The following is a 16,233-nucleotide window of genomic DNA, read 5'->3' as shown; positions in this document are numbered from 1 at the left end:
GCAATCAGTTGAATCTTTCATGAACAAAAACCTTGACATAAAAAACCAATAAGCTAATAAAGTTACCGCTTGAAAATGCCAATATTACTGTTGGAGAAATGTTCATCAGCCATAGCAAAGAGCAAAATAAACAAATTCGCAGTGAAGTTTGCCAGATCAAGAAAAGAAATACAACCACGAAGTATAATTAAACAGAACGGGACTAGAAATAGTTCGAAGTTGCTAAAAGTAGCTACTAAGACTGGCTTCATACGTTTTTCACTCTCCTTGCAATCTTAATCAGAAAACATAGAAAAGGAAAAGCCAAAGGCGACCAGAATGTGGATTCCCAAGCTGTTAATAAGTATGCCAATGACTGTTTCCTCAATCAATTTAAGTCAGTTCCCTTTCCCCTGCTGAATTTGCTGAAGAAGAGCTGCTGCCAACTGCAGTGTAGCCTGCAATCGCTTCTGGGGGTCAGCTTCTGCATCCTCTTGGCCAGCATTTTGAAGCTGTTGATTCATTTGAGGTGCAGCGACCGAATTTGGAGTCTGCTGTTGCTGCTGGAACTGTTGCACTTGACCAAATTGTGCTGACGAGAACTCTGAAGACACCTGGTCATTTGGTAAACCATAATTCTGTGAGGGTATGGATGAATATCCGGACTGATTCATGTTCTCTGCTTGTCTGTAACCTTCGCCAGTCAACCCACTACTCAATTGCCCCTGTTGACCAAGAAGGGTTGAAGCTAGCTGAGCTAGTTGTTCCGGTCGAAATCCTGCAGAAGGCAATGGTGAAGGGAGGGGAGGTCTTTCCTGAAGGGGCAACTTTCCATTCCCACTTGAAGAAGTACCCGACATTTCGGATGTGTAATTGTTTTGAGATGTCTCCTGCACAGACCTAGGTAATGCAGAATACCCCATGGATGCCTGTGATGAAATATTCGGTGCGTTGGAATTCAGGTTCTGCAAATCACGGAGAGGCCAGTTCGTTCCAGATGCAAGCTTTTGCTGATGGAGCAGATGATCATGTTGTTGTGTATTAAAGGGCTCATGCAAATTACTAGTAGAATGACCGGATCCCGAAAATGGTGCAGCTAGACCACCTGAAGACAAAGCTCCCGAAATAGGTGGAGCACTTATTACAGGTCTCTCGAAATTCTTAAAAGAATGATTGGGCAAGTAGCGGTCTGAAGGTGAGATAGGCTTCTGGTAGGGGGAATTACCTTGGAAAGATGTAAAAGTAGTTTCTTTGTTCTGATGTTGGGGAGGGGACCCATAGCTGGAACTTTGAGGCTCTAACCTTAAAATAACACCAGAAATGCTCAGTTTCCCTGGTACTTTCAGTACTTTCTCTGAGAATTCTGAGGGAGGTACAAGAAACAAGGTTGTCCTTTCATCCAATTTAGCAACAGCTGCTCGCTGTTTCTCACCCAGATAATTCCTGAACTCGTTATAAAATGCCATGTCCGGATCAGTTGCCGGAACAAAGAAGACAACCCAAGCACTAGCTGCCTGGTAGTAATGCTTAGCAAGCATGTCTAAACTAGTCCTTGCTGTGCAATCTAAATATTCCGGCCTGCAGCATTATAACTTTTATTGAGTAATTTGATAGAATAAGTCCACTCAATGATGTCTAATCAACATACATATAGATCTCGCGTAACATTGCTAACACAACTTCGGTATTCCTGCTTCTTACCTATTTTCATTTTATTTTCAATTTAGTTTTTAATAAATTATTCAAAAAGAAAGCATAAAAGAGAGGTATACGAAACATTTTATTTTTTAAAATACTCTTAAATCTATTCAAGTAATCCTTATATGCTTGGAGGTTTTCACTAATTAAAATGTTTTGGAGTAATGCTATTTAACAACACTAGTGTTAAAACAGCGGTCTAGGCGGTACTAATGTAACATTAAACAAGAAGTGTAATTAAATGAATCACTTAATTCTATCTTTCATTGAGTCTATCACTTAGCGTCATCTAAACTAGTGTTATATCACCACTGGTGCTAGTAGCATTATTCAATGTTTTAATAGAGGAAAGATGCTTCAGTTCATGGGACAGACCAGTCGTGAAGATGACAGAACTCAAGCAGTTTTGAAGACCAATAAAGCAGGCTAACATAAAAAACATTAAGATATGCAAACCTATTTCCTCGAGGATTATGGGGACGGTACTTACAGGGGCATGTCCAATGGTTTTCCCACACGAAAGCACCGAGCACGACAAACAGGGGTCCCTCCCTTGGCTATTGTTCCCTCCCACTTCCATTCTTCATTCCGGGCCAATTCATGTATTTCAGGGGTCAATCTTTTGCGGTCAAGTTGAGGCAATGGAACTGAGTTGACCTGGAAATTATCATATGATGCATTCCAGTGATCACTCCTCTCCCCATAATTTTGGGTTGAGCTCATTGCACGGTCGGGGATCTGTCTATAATTGATAGGCCTGGAATCGTATTTCTTATCAAGGACCTCAGCTTGAGGAAAATCAGGATATGTCTTAGAGACAACATGTTTTACTTTTTCCGATTCTGAGAAAGGATATTCTGGAAGCTCATTTTCAGCAGGAAATGCTGTGGTCTTAAGTTTCTTTGCACCCTGCAAGTACGAGGAATCTTCAGGCAAATCCCATGGATCATCATAAAATGGACCTTGTCGAGGAAACTTCTGAGGGGAGTATTCATGAAAATGAGTATCTCTGTCTCTTGAAGGACTATTGCGATGCTCATAGATATTTCCGCGTAATCCCAGCTCAGACCTTCGTTCTGGATATCTCCTCTGCTCATTGGCAACATCTTCACTGGCCCATATATTAGCCTTTCTACCAAAAACCATGGCACCATAATCGCCAGGCTCCATATTTGGGATAAAATTAGATCTAATTCTGGGTTCTCCAGTCACATCACCAAAGCTCCTACCAGACCGGAAGTATTCAGGCGATCGCTGGCGTCCATATGACTCAAAATGTGGAGATAATGGAGCATCTATTGAATTCTTCTCTCTGTTTGATGTTCCAGAATCGCTCTTGGCAAAACATATATGTACACGAGGATTTCCAAATAACTTCCCCTGAAGAGTGTTTTTAGCCCTGCATGCTGCACTAATATTTCTAAAACGAACAAAGGCATAAGTACGCCCAGGAAATGCAGTTATCTTCTCTATCTCTCCAAATGGTGAAAATGCCTTCCTCAAAATGAATTCATCCACTTCCAATTGAGCAGGAAACCCAATCCATAAGACTTCACTGGGGTCTGCATCCTTATTATTTGTCTTGGTTTTGTCCAGATATGGTGGCTCAGGAGAGTGATATGCTCTTGACTCCCTATGTGTAAATGTAGACCCTCTTGCAGAGGGACGTGATTCATCCCGTCGTTGAGAATAGTCTGCCTCGCGTGGGGGCAATGTTGATTTTTCCTGTACATATGGAACCAAACTTAGAATGTCTATGATTTTACAGTGTGATGACTTGAAAAAAAGAATAGTTTAAGGTTTTCTGTTCCCAGAATATTCTGATGACTCCATCTTGTGTACAATCACAGCAGGCTAAATGAAAGCTGCAGCACCTCAATATATCGACCATAAACACACGCGCGCACGCAGACACACGCACAATAAATAAATAAATGAATATATTCTTATATAAATCTATCCACACAATTTGTACTATGTTTGATGAAGTGCAGCTCTTCAGCAGTCCAACTCTCTCTCCTGCCACTATTTTATTCCTTGATAATCCTTCTCATTCTCGATTTAGAATTAAGACAGGTTAGAATCCATTCAATCTCTATATGTTTCCCCAAAATTCACCAACATCAGACTTTAAGGATCCAAAATTAATTATAATTAAATATAAAAAAGTTTAGCATAGAAGTCTAAAGAATGCAGTATATACAGCATAGAAGTCAAAAAAATCTCAAAATCTATAGGATTCAGTAAGCTTCTGGCTCTGATGTATCCTACTAAAAGTAATTGTTGAAATACAAATTCACATGTATGAAAACCTTCACAAACAATGTTACGGCTCTGAAAAAAAATCTTAAGACCAGAAAATTAAAATGATAGGAATTAGCCTAGTGCTTCCACTTCAAACAAAACCATATCTGTGCTGGGCTGCGCCAATCCTTCAGAGGTATGGCATTAGTTTATGGGTATTTGAAACTTCTAAATTCTGAAGGTTGCAGGAAGATGAGTGGAAACTCAGACTGCATTTGAAACATTCAAAAACTAACATTTAAAGGATGATGCTGCACTCTGATAATACATGTCATGATGGTGGTAAATCACAATCCTGTGGAACTCAGAAATCAAGAAGAAAATCTTCTCGAGGACCAAAAGACAAGGATTCACATACTTCCACTCTGATGCAATTCAAAAAGTAAACTGATTAGGCTAGAAAACGAAGTTCATATTAATTGTCAAAACGGTTTTGAAGTTTGAACATGTCAACATCTTATGTCTGCTATGTACAGAGCATTGTCATCAAAGAGAGATGAGCTATTCTTAAGGGTTATATATAATCGTCTGAAGTAATTTGTTTGACTATAGCCAATCAAAAAACTAACCTTAATTTCAGCCCTCCAAATTATTTGGCACCATAAATAGGAAAGAGAACATGACTTGCGACTAGAAGGAGAATGTATAAGTGAAGAGGTGTAGCTCAGAGCACTGAAAGTTTCTTCCAAACATGAACGTAAACAATTGCAGCAAAATGCAAGGAATTCAACCACCTTGGTATTAATTTTTATTTATTATTATTATTATTATTATTTTTTTTTTAAATAGGAGCTTTAAGAAATTTTGTTTGTGTCAGGGGACTGCATTCACGTCCAGAAGATATACAAACAACCGAAAGAGGCTAACAGAAGGGCAAAGGGCTTATACAATCAATACAAGAGAGTGCATTCATGTCCAGAAGATATACAAACTATTGAAAGAGGCTAAGAGGTGCAAGGAAAGAGCCTCCAATCCATAAAGTATATTCCTTCAATGTTCTCTTCTTCACACCACAAAGTAAATGTCCTCAATCCATCAAGGGGAGCTTCAATTTTCAAACCATCTCCCCTTCCTTTCCCTCCACAATGAAATTAAAGACAATAAATAGCAGAAGCAATACCAGAACGTCTTTCAACAATCGCGAGACATGAAAGGAACAGAAATTCTAGTTTCTCTGTCATGTAAGACCCTGCTGATATAATGAGAAAAGAGTATAAGTTCAACCTAATACCTTGTCATGTGTACTCTATTGGTTGAATAAGCAATCAAATTCCTTTTTCATATGAGGAATTTCATTTAAAGAAACTTGTCATCATTGAAAAGCGGAGGATAAGGAATCCTCTAGCAAGGAAAACAGAAGGGGAGGACATACAACCTACATCAAATGATCCTTCCAACTGGGTCTTTATTCAGAAAGGGGAAGGCCCTTAAATTCCTTATCTGTAAATGCCTAAGCGAAGCTTAAAATCAAGTCCTTTTCGATAATCAAAAGAATCCAAATTATCTCTCTCCAAACTTGCCCCCATAATCCCCCTCAGTTTCAAATCACTCTCAAGCAAGAAATCTTTTATTTCAGCTCCCAACAAGTGCAGAAAATTTCTTATTTCAGTTCCCAAAATGTGAACAAGCAAATTCAGTGATATTCACCGTCACATTTAGTTGTTCCTTAGTTGTTAGATCCAAAAGCAAGAGTGCTCATTTAATGCACAAGAATAATAATATTTAAATATGCCCAATATGATATTCGAGAACTGTGGATTACTTTGGATCCCCCAAAAATGGAAACAATGCCAAGTGAAAGGCCGCAAAAGACCACTTGGTTCTCAATTACATTTGCAATAAAAACAAGGACATAAAATAATAACAACCCAAATAGAATGGTAGTAAGGAGCTATTTGAGATAGCATCTGTTTTTGTAGAAGAGATTCATGAGGAAGCCACATTGGTTAGTTCCTCTAAAAGTTCTTCTAATTAGATAAAGCAATTCCAAGAATTATCCAAACAGGCCCATAAGCATTTTCTTAGACTCAAAAGCAGCTTTTGACTTTCTAAAACTCTTGGCAAACAAGCACTCGTGACTCATTGGTTTCCTTCTCTTCAACTCAAACTCTCTCTTTATTTCTCTAAAGGTTCGTTATCTCAGGATAGTCGTAGGATTTTATATCATATGATGAAATGGGCATCTAACGTCAACTCAAGAATGTCAGTCTAGGCACTTTACCCCCACAGTGGTTCTTTTGGATATTTAAATCTAAATGAACATACATAGTCAAGATAATCTATTGTCAAGGACTAAAGCTAACTCAAGAAATAATTTGAATCTTTCATTCTTGAACTGTAACAGATACTGAACTGATGAACTGGATGAACACTAGAATAAATTTCCACTCAGAAAAAATTGCCAATTATCTTCGATGTTTTTAGTTCAGAAACTCAGAATTTAATTGTTGGGAATCACCTCTCAACATTTGTCAAAGACCAGCACTAGATAGAATACAAGTAAGTAACTTTACATTTATACCCTGTTGCCTCTAACAACCCAAAAAGTAGCTATGGGAAGTCTCACAATGCCAGCAAAATGCAAGAAATTATGAGGGGTGACATTGGTCTTTGACAATGGAATAAGATTATACTCTCTTTGGATGCCTATTGATAAAGAGTTTAAAGGAAGAGAATACCAATTGATAAAGAGTTTAAAGATGTCCATTAGACATTTTTTAGGGAACTATAATATTGTATAGATTTCGGTATTCATTTCTTGTATTCAAGCTATCTCATCCTTTTCTGTAATTGTATTTTTTCAAAAAACATTACAAGTTTCTTAACCAAAAAATAATAATAATAATAATAATAAAATTGTGTAAGTGTCAATATTATATAAACCAGACATTTTAAGCACATAAGTAACTGCAAAATGTTGAAGAAATTGAATACGAACTCGTTTGAGGGAAAAACATTCTCTAGCATTGAACATCTTAGTAACAAGGGCAATATTAGATTAATTGTGTAAGCCAAGTGACGTAGAATGCAATGATCAAGAATGAGACTTGAGAAGAGAAGAAAATCATGAGAGAATATAGAGGAAGAAAATATGAGTATTCAATAACCAAGTCTAACTATTAGAATAAACAAACCTTCTTTATACATGGTTTCAAGTAAACTAATTTAAGTAGGAAAACAACTAAAGAAATAATATAAAGTACTAAAAAACTAATAAAATAAAAATATAATTCTAGTTAAACTAGAAAACTATAATAAACTAAAATAAGTTAATCAAACCATCTTCATTCCTAATCTAATAAGGATATATATTATTCTTATACTAATTCCCCATTGTTTCTTCCCAGTTAAGAAAACTCGAATATGACAAGGTAGATTGCAACTTCTTATCCAAGACGGTCGATAATCGAAAATGATACAGACCATACAAGGACTACCAAATGTGAAAAAATCATCTAAAACATAATCTGACCAAGCTCTTTCAATCAAATCAAATATCGACAATGAACTCAAAATCGCAACAATTTGTGCAACTCATCCGCGAAAATTGCAACGAAATCCACATTAGGAGGATAACGATACACTAGAATGGTAGACTGATCTACAGAGCTTGAATGTGCCTCGATAGGCAAATGAACTATGGGGAATGAATATAAGAATAGTAGATATCCTTAGTAGATTCAGAATAAAGATATTTAGATATAGATTAGTTTATTATAGTTCTCTAGTTGGCTTTATTTTATAGGTTATCTACTATTTTATATAAGTTGTTTTCCTACTTAAATTAGGTTACTTGGAACACTATACAAAGAGGGTTAATTCATTCTAATAGTTACTTTATTATTGAATAAACTCATATTTACTCCTCTATATTTTCTCTTGAATCTCTCCCTTGTCTTCTCAAATCTCATTCTTGTTCATTGCATTCTACATCACCAAGCCCAAGGTTAGTTAGGTAGTTGGGTCATGTTTCACGTTGACGTGATTCCAGTAGAGGAAGTTTGAAGAGGAAGGAGTACAACAAAATTAAATTGGTCTGTCGTAGTTTCTAAGGATCCTGTCCTGCAGATTTAGCAATGAAGAGAGCAGAATGGCAAAAAAATGATTCACATAGCCAACCCCAAATTTAATGGGCATAAGGCATATGTTAGTTGTTGTTGCCAAGCCCAAGGTTACTGGGAACAAATCCCAGGTTGTTCTTGTAACTGTAGCTTGTTATAAAGAACAAGCTAACTCCAGCTCGGACTACCATTGGTCCAACCTCAATGTGAAATGACAATCATCCCTAATTTTATTTCCCATAAGGTAATGGGCATAAGGCTTATGTTAGTTGTTGTTGCCAAGCTCAAGGTTACTGGGAACAAATCCCAGGTTGTTCTTGTAACTGTAGCTGGTTATAAAGAACAAGCTAACTCCAGCTCGGACTACCATTGGTCCAACCTCAATGTGAAATGAGAATCATACCTAATTTTATTTCCTGTAAGTTCAATCATATCTTACCATACACTTGCTATGTAAGAAAATTTGAAGACTTGATGAACTAGATTTGTAGATGTATATCGACATCTAAATTAAGGTAATCACTATACATGTTTAGTAACATTCTTGAATTTTGAAAATGTAACAAGTACTATTCAAAATCTCAGCACAAGGAATTTTGCATGATCTTTATAATGGTCAAAGGTGCCACAAACAAAATCATTATTCAAGTTCAAGGATGACAACTTAATGTAGAAATAACAAAAAAGTTATGCACAGTTTAAAAACATCATATAAAGGAGAGGCAAAGCCAATCAGACATTTTTTAAGCACTTCCACAAACAAGATCTTAGAATGTAAATTCTAAAACACAAACATATCCCAAAACCAAATTCTAGTAGAATAGTGTCTACAACAGTCAAGAATAGACTAGATTGTATACTTCAGATTAAAGAAATTGATAAAGAAATATTTAAGAAAGTAAAATTTATGCCTTTGAGTTCTGCCTTATGCCGGCATTGAACGCATCAAAACTTATGCCTTGAGGTGTTTTACAGGTTGTTGTATTTTCATTTTTCATAGAAAAAGGCACCATGCAAGGGTAGTATGATGACAAAGGGTCAAAAAAATCGATAATGTTGACGAGAACAATAAGAGAACTAAATATTTCAGAGATTTTGTTCATTACACTATGGAGAATTCTAAGTCGCTTTTCCTTTTAGCAGTACATTACAACTTTGATTAGTATCTTGAGAAATTATTATTCACTAATTTATTTTTCATTTTTATGTGTATAAGTAAAACTTAATATTGTTAATTTTTATTAATAAGGATTCCTAAGATGGTTTATAGTTTATTATAATCATAACTTTATACTTCTATATTCTTGTGGATTATTTTATTGATTTTTCTAGATTCTTGTGCCATACCCCTCATGGTGAACCTCAAAACGCCTCGAGACATACATCTCTCCTCACAAGTAAAATGCCTCAGTACCTGATTGGTTGAGCCTTTTCAAACATTGAAAGGATAGAGCCTTATGATCTTCCATCAAAATGTGTAGGCAAAAGCCTCTCGAACATATAGAAGCTGCAGTTTTTGCCAATACTTGCAGTCTCCATGTCTAACAAGGAGAATAAGCAATATCTACCACACCAACTTCATTTTATCACAATACTGAACTGGCATATTGAGAAGCAAAATTGTGAATGAGAACGCTAACTAGATGTGGAAGAAACGCTAACTAGATGTGGAAGAATTGCAGGCATTTTGAAGGTGACTGGCGCCAAAAAAATTAAACAATGAAGACCTCATCAAAGAGATAGCTACTACACTTTGCCAAGTGGCAGGCTTGTTTAGAAGTTATACATAAAGAGAATTGTCAGTCTCCTAAATTATCTAAAATCAACTAGGTAGCTTAAACAACACAGTTAAGCATTAAGACAGCTTAACTGAGCAAGAAATTAATGCAGATTGTTTAATGATCACAGGTGTAAGATCTTGCTGAGTTGAGTTGATCTTGATGGATCACCATAAATAGAATTAAGTTGATTAACAAATCCAACAAATTTCGTAACATTTCCACTTGAATTTGATGTCTCTCTAGAATATAATACACATATTTTTTGTACACTGCCAGATTTGTTGTGCTGATGTGGTGTCTAAAATGTAGAGATTCTTGAATTCTCACCCTTACAATGCCAGATTTCATGTCTACATGCTGCCAAGGTTTTGTGAGTGAATGACAGCAATAGCTATTATATGAACAATTATAGGGACAGAGAGAATCTTACTCATCATTTTTTTTTCTCTTTTGGTTACCCTGCTAGATTTGTTTTGTTGATGTGGTGTCATTAATGTAGAGATCTTTGAATTCTCACCTGCTAGTTTATAATGTCAAATTTCATGTCTGCACGCCGCCAAGGTTTTGTGAGTGAATTGGCTGCAATGGCCATATATGTACGATTATAGGAACGGAAAGAACAAGACTTGGGGACTATTAGTTTGAGCTTTATTCTGTGATGGATGTAGATCTGATGCCCAATCTCTCCATACCTTAATACCATCCAGAGATTAGTACAATGTGATATTTTTCCATTGTGACACATATTCTGTTCATGAAATTGCAGAATTTTATCTCCTAGCAATAGAGACAACTCCGAATTATATAATTATGCATTTGCACTAGCGGTTCAGTTTAACCAATCACTCAAATGAAATCACATCAGCAACTTTACATGACATATTAAATAGCTTCATATCTAAAACTAAACATGTTATGATGCCCTGCTTAGTTGGAAATTGCATGTAAGATTCATTGTCCACGAGATTAACATCTCCAGGTCAAAAGGAGTGCAAGAAGAAGTTGCAGAGAAAAAGAAAAGGAAAAACAATACATCAACGCAACTACATGGTTACATCCATTATTAAAGTGCTGGTGCTTATGGAAATAATACATTTCCACATAGCAACTAAAAAATTTCATATCACATTCCAAAATTCTAGTCATAAAATCACTTTGACCCTCATATTGTCTGTCTAGGAGAAATGAGTAACGTTATTCAGACCCACTAATGCTAAGCACCAACCTAATTGTCTACTAAGTGTCCTTAAATGATTGTACATCTAAATGGGTAATGCTATTCAGCCCTCTAGTGCCTGTAAAAAGGTTTTGCATTCCTAGAATATTTGTGCCTGAACCAAGAATCAACCAAATGAGCTGATAGAAATGTAGTCTTGTTGAAATTTAAAACAAGAATGTGTTTTGCGGTTTCAATTGTTTTCAGTGTCATAGTAAATGAATTTGGAGATGTTGTATCAGATAGTTCCCCTTCAAGTTAACTCACTGACAAACAGTGCTTTGGCTCAAGCTAAGACAATCTGGAGTACTAGTCATGGAAAACATATTAGGACCATTCATGTGGGGACAAAGTGTTGTTGTTCCATTTGATGTTAGCAACATCCAAAGCTTCAGTTTAGAGCAAGTCTTAACTATATTTTATCTTGATATTTGAATGTTTAACAGCATCAAGTATCAAAGCCATTGTCCCCTTGAACTGGACTATCCTCAAATGAAAGATAAGATGATAAAATATTGTCAACACCTTCTTGCCTGGTATTCCTTGCAAAGTGTATGATTGTACATTGGAATTGCTTGAGTGCATCAATAATTACGTATAAAGTATTGCAAATTGGATACATGCACAAGTATTTTAGTCACAGATACAGTCCCCACTTTTCTAGTTATTGAGGTTGAAAACTGGATATTATGCTTGGCAATTGATAGTGACAAAGTTGCTATGCATGGATCTGGATATGGCTTGAAGAGCTTGGATTATTTATCAAAGGAGCAATATAAAGGATTGAATGGATATATTAGCAATGCAGTTGAAGTTGACAGTCATATATTGACATTCTCTTGAATTTGAAACATGTCTTATACTTGATATAAGAGAATAAACATCACCCAATGTAGGAATTTGAATAGGCTTTAGCAATTGAATTGCTGATTGCAAAATTAGCACTCCCATTAAGATGCAAAAGGATAGTCATAATTACCCTGATGGAAGTGGTAAAAAAGCAGATGGTCATTTTTTTGTTACCTCCTTAAGACCATCAGCCACATTTCTCAAGTTCAGATGAAAGAAAACATTGTGACTAGTGATTGATGAAGGTGTTTGTTCAAGTATTATGCTTCAATGCCTATCAAAAAAGATTATGCTTCAACCACCTTATAAATGATTTGGAAATCCTGATGGAGGCCGTCTTGCAATATAACCTATAGGAGTACTTTTTGTGACATACTACTGTTTGCGTAGCCCAAATTTGTAGGAGCTCCTTAAAAGTCCCCAAGAATTATGGAAAGTACACCTACATGACAATGCATTAAGAATCAAAATTCCATGTCAAGTCAGTTTTATTGAAGCCAGTTGTTTCTTTCGAAATATTAACCCTCTTCTCCTAAGTGAAGCAAAAGCCACTGCATAGTTTCTAAAGTAATTTACTTCATCTGTGGGGTTTACTTTATCGTAAGAATTCTAACCAATCTTACAAACAAGCAACATCCTCTCAACAAAGTTCAGGTCTAGGCTAACTACGATCAACATTATTGAGCATACTACCAAAAAGGAAGATGAGAACAGAGGAAAGATCATGAATGGAGGAAAGAACGGGAGCACAGCTAAAATGCTTTCATTATATAGCAATCAAACTTGCATGCCTCAACAACTTCAATTTAATATATTATCTCCCTAGCACGTGATCATAAACATTAAGGTCATCATGCAGTTAGAGCATATGAAGATCAAGATGACATTTGTAACCATAACTGCCAAGCAATGTTTCAAAGAATTTAAATAAACACCCACGTGTAGTCTAATGCCCTTATCCATTTCGCAGTAGCAATAGACGTTACTGAATAAAGGAATACTGGGATAAAAATGTATATTACGGTACTCATTCTAGCTTTCCTTAAAGCTTTCCTACAGTGGCTGAAACTTCAGATTTTTTCTAACCCATTCTAACTACCTTGTAACAGAATCTTTAGCAACAATCTTGCAAAACTCATGCTTACTACCATCATGAATGTATATCTACATCCATGTAGATATGAGAATTTTTCTATACAAGTTCAAAATTGTGTATGACTGGTGAAATGACATTTTCTGTTAAATGAGTGGTCCACCTTTATTAGTGACAAACATATCAATCCTCTTTCAGCAATAGTGCTGCTGAAGACACTATTCATTGTGTTCAATTCATTTGCATTTCATTCATCGAAATTTCGATGGAAATAAAAAGCTTGTTTCATACTGGTAGAACCAAGGTGTGACTTTCAGGAAGTGTTTAATTTTTACAGGTATCGAGCTCTCATTTGTCAAGATTGCAGCCATATCAGAGCCTGATTCATAGATGGTAAAAATGAGACGTGACTTTTGCAACCTTTCAAAATTATTCATATGACACCAAGCTTTTAGTTTCCCACAGTGGAGAAGTAACAGAGTACCATAAATGTAAAATCAATGTGTGCCTTTTAGGACCTTCCATACAATTCAGTGGTATAGCATTAAGAAATCTTTGCAGATCTAATCATTTCATTCAAAACAGAAGTGAGGCCTAATGCTAATGCTAATGCTTATTGAGTGGAGAGTATATTATGCAGTCGAAAAATTGGATTATTGAGATAGGATCGAATTCCATGCCCATACAAAACCAGATTGCATTGGGAGAATAGGTCGGCCTTGTTAGCGGCACATCATCAAAAATGGATTCAATCAATGAATTCCCCTCGTCGCCTGGATTCAATGGGTCAGTGGAAGACATTGAGAATGGCTTCACATCCCTTTCAGGGCTTATGTTCATTGGATGAAGAGTTAAATATTACATAGCATCTTGCTTTGTCTTTTTTGTTTTTTGCTTTGGAGTGGAAGACTGATGAATTTGACTGATTTTTCATATTTTCTTAAATAAGTGATGGATGAGTTAGACTGAACAAGGCATGATGTTGCTTCTTTGTGTATGCTTCTAATATTCTGTATCACCAAGCTGTCTTGAATTGCCATAGATTCCATAGAACCGATAAAAAATGTACATATGTAGGAAGTGGCATCAAAATGGTACCAAAAGGCAAGTAGACAAAGATCAACAAAACTAACCGCCTTCGCAAACTCAATCTTAAGTGGATTGCCTGCAAGAACAAAACCTTGGAGCTCTCTTACTGCAAGAAAAGCATCTTTATCATTTCTATAGTTAATGAAAGCATAACTGCGACCCAGTTGAAATGCAAGACTCTCAAGATCCCCAAACTTGAGAAATTGATGGGCCAAATCATTCTCTGTTAAGTTGTGCGAAAGATTTCCAACCCAAAGGTGTCTCGATGGGGGATTGTTTCCCCGACCATGCTGGGATTTCTCTTCAGATTTCGCAGGATAATCCCTACGAGACCTGCCTCTTGCTTCTCTACCACTCTGTAAAAGGAACACACAAAATCATGAACATTAAATGAACATATTAGCAATCTTACATAAACAACCTCTGTAGATTGTCCTGTTAGCTACATAGCACAAAAGGTAAAGATACCAGAATGGAAGTAACACTTTACTTCAGTAAACATAAAATTAAAAAGAAAAAGGCATAAGGAATTTGAAGAAATACATTTTCGTGAATTGGAGAATTATAATAAAAGTACAAAACAATTTCATGATTTTCAGACCTCGATAATAATGAAACTAACATTAAACAGCTAAGACTAGTCTTTACCTGTACCCAAAAGAAAATCAACAAACAGAAAACTTAAAAAACAAAAAACAAAGTATTGTTGGTTGCCCTGTTAAATAATCACATATAACGTCAATTTCATCGAATTCATACACTTCATAAGAGATAAATTGCAGTACAGAGAAGTTAACCACAAAAATGCCAAAGAAGAACATAAAAAGAACTGACCATTTAATCTCAAGTATAAATTCACTTGTAGAAGATAAAGAAAGGTCTTTGAACTCTGGACAAAAGCTTCTGCTCCACCTATATCTACGAAATGATATCTTGCCAATGCATATAATTATTCTGAAACAGAGGGAATTAAAATGCCAATTTGGGTTTGTGGACAGAGCGATTGGGGATTAGGGTTTGGGTTCGGGTTCGGGTTTGGGTGCAAGCGTGTATGAATCAGCGGCAATTGTGTGACCAGACGACATGTCCAAAGATGGGGTGGGTCCTACCCTTGCGGCAGCCTGCTATTCCAAAATTTCACAATCCGTCCCCTCCTTTAAAACAAAGTAAGTTGATTCGCCCCCAAGCTTTGAAATGAAGCATGTTGATCCTTAAAATCTCTATTTTAGTGCTATGTATATTGATCCTTAGTGCATGTTTGGAAAGGCTTAATTATAATCTAAGTTGGCCAAACATATTTATTATCTAACATTTTGTTGGAATTATATGTCACAACTAACTATCCATGTATTATCTCCACACTATCAACAACTTATAACATCTTAAAAGCACTACAAAACATATTATTGCTTTTAAGTTATTACAAAATGTGAGTCCTACGTAAATGCATGAATAGGTAAATAATAAATTTTAAGTTCTGTAAAACATGTAAATAAAATATAATTTAAGTGTGAGATTTGTTGATCCATGATGACTAAGATGGTCATTTAAAAAGGGTACAAGAAGTCAAACGACTGGCCGAAAAAGAGTTGTTAACTATACATGTACTTAACCTTTTTCTAGTGCTTCAATTGTTATAGTTAACACATATGGGAATAGTGGTGTTAGCATAGTATAAAACAGATGGGTTCGCAAGAAGAAGTGAAAATGATGGGAACATGTTACAATGTTGTCGCTCAAGGAGGTGAGAAAGATGAGATATAAGCTAAATCCTAAGTGTTTTACAGGTTGTTGTATTTTCATTTTTCATAGAAAAAGGCACCATGCAAGGGTAGTATGATGACAAAGGGTCAAAAAAATCGATAATGTTGACGAGAACAATAAGAGAACTAAATATTTCAGAGATTTTGTTCATTACACTATGGAGAATTCTAAGTCGCTTTTCCTTTTAGCAGTACATTACAACTTTGATTAGTATCTTGAGAAATTATTATTCACTAATTTATTTTTCATTTTTATGTGTATAAGTAAAACTTAATATTGTTAATTTTTATTAATAAGGATTCCTAAGATGGTTTATAGTTTATTATAATCATAACTTTATACTTCTATATTCTTGTGGATTATTTTATTGATTTTTCTAGATTCTTGTGCCATACCCCT

General features: G+C 35.7%; 1 protein-coding gene across 1 annotated transcript; it reads right to left on the bottom strand.

Moving 5' to 3' along the window:
- Positions 1–49: 49 nt before the first annotated feature.
- On the bottom strand, positions 50–15,105 carry LOC111395536 (flowering time control protein FPA). The gene is made up of 4 exons (XM_023021558.1): positions 14,905–15,105; positions 14,115–14,426; positions 2,168–3,402; positions 50–1,557 (listed from the first exon to the last, which is right to left on the bottom strand). Exons 1-4 carry the CDS (start codon positions 14,905–14,907, stop codon positions 378–380), a joined length of 2,730 nt encoding a protein of 909 aa, XP_022877326.1. The 5' UTR covers positions 14,908–15,105; the 3' UTR covers positions 50–377.
- Positions 15,106–16,233: the final 1,128 nt, after the last annotated feature.

The sequence above is a fragment of the Olea europaea genome, chromosome 6, assembly GCF_002742605.1.
Source record: "Olea europaea var. sylvestris chromosome 6, O_europaea_v1, whole genome shotgun sequence".
Lineage (NCBI taxonomy): Eukaryota > Viridiplantae > Streptophyta > Magnoliopsida > Lamiales > Oleaceae > Olea > Olea europaea.
This window is presented reverse-complemented; position numbering and strand designations above follow the sequence as displayed.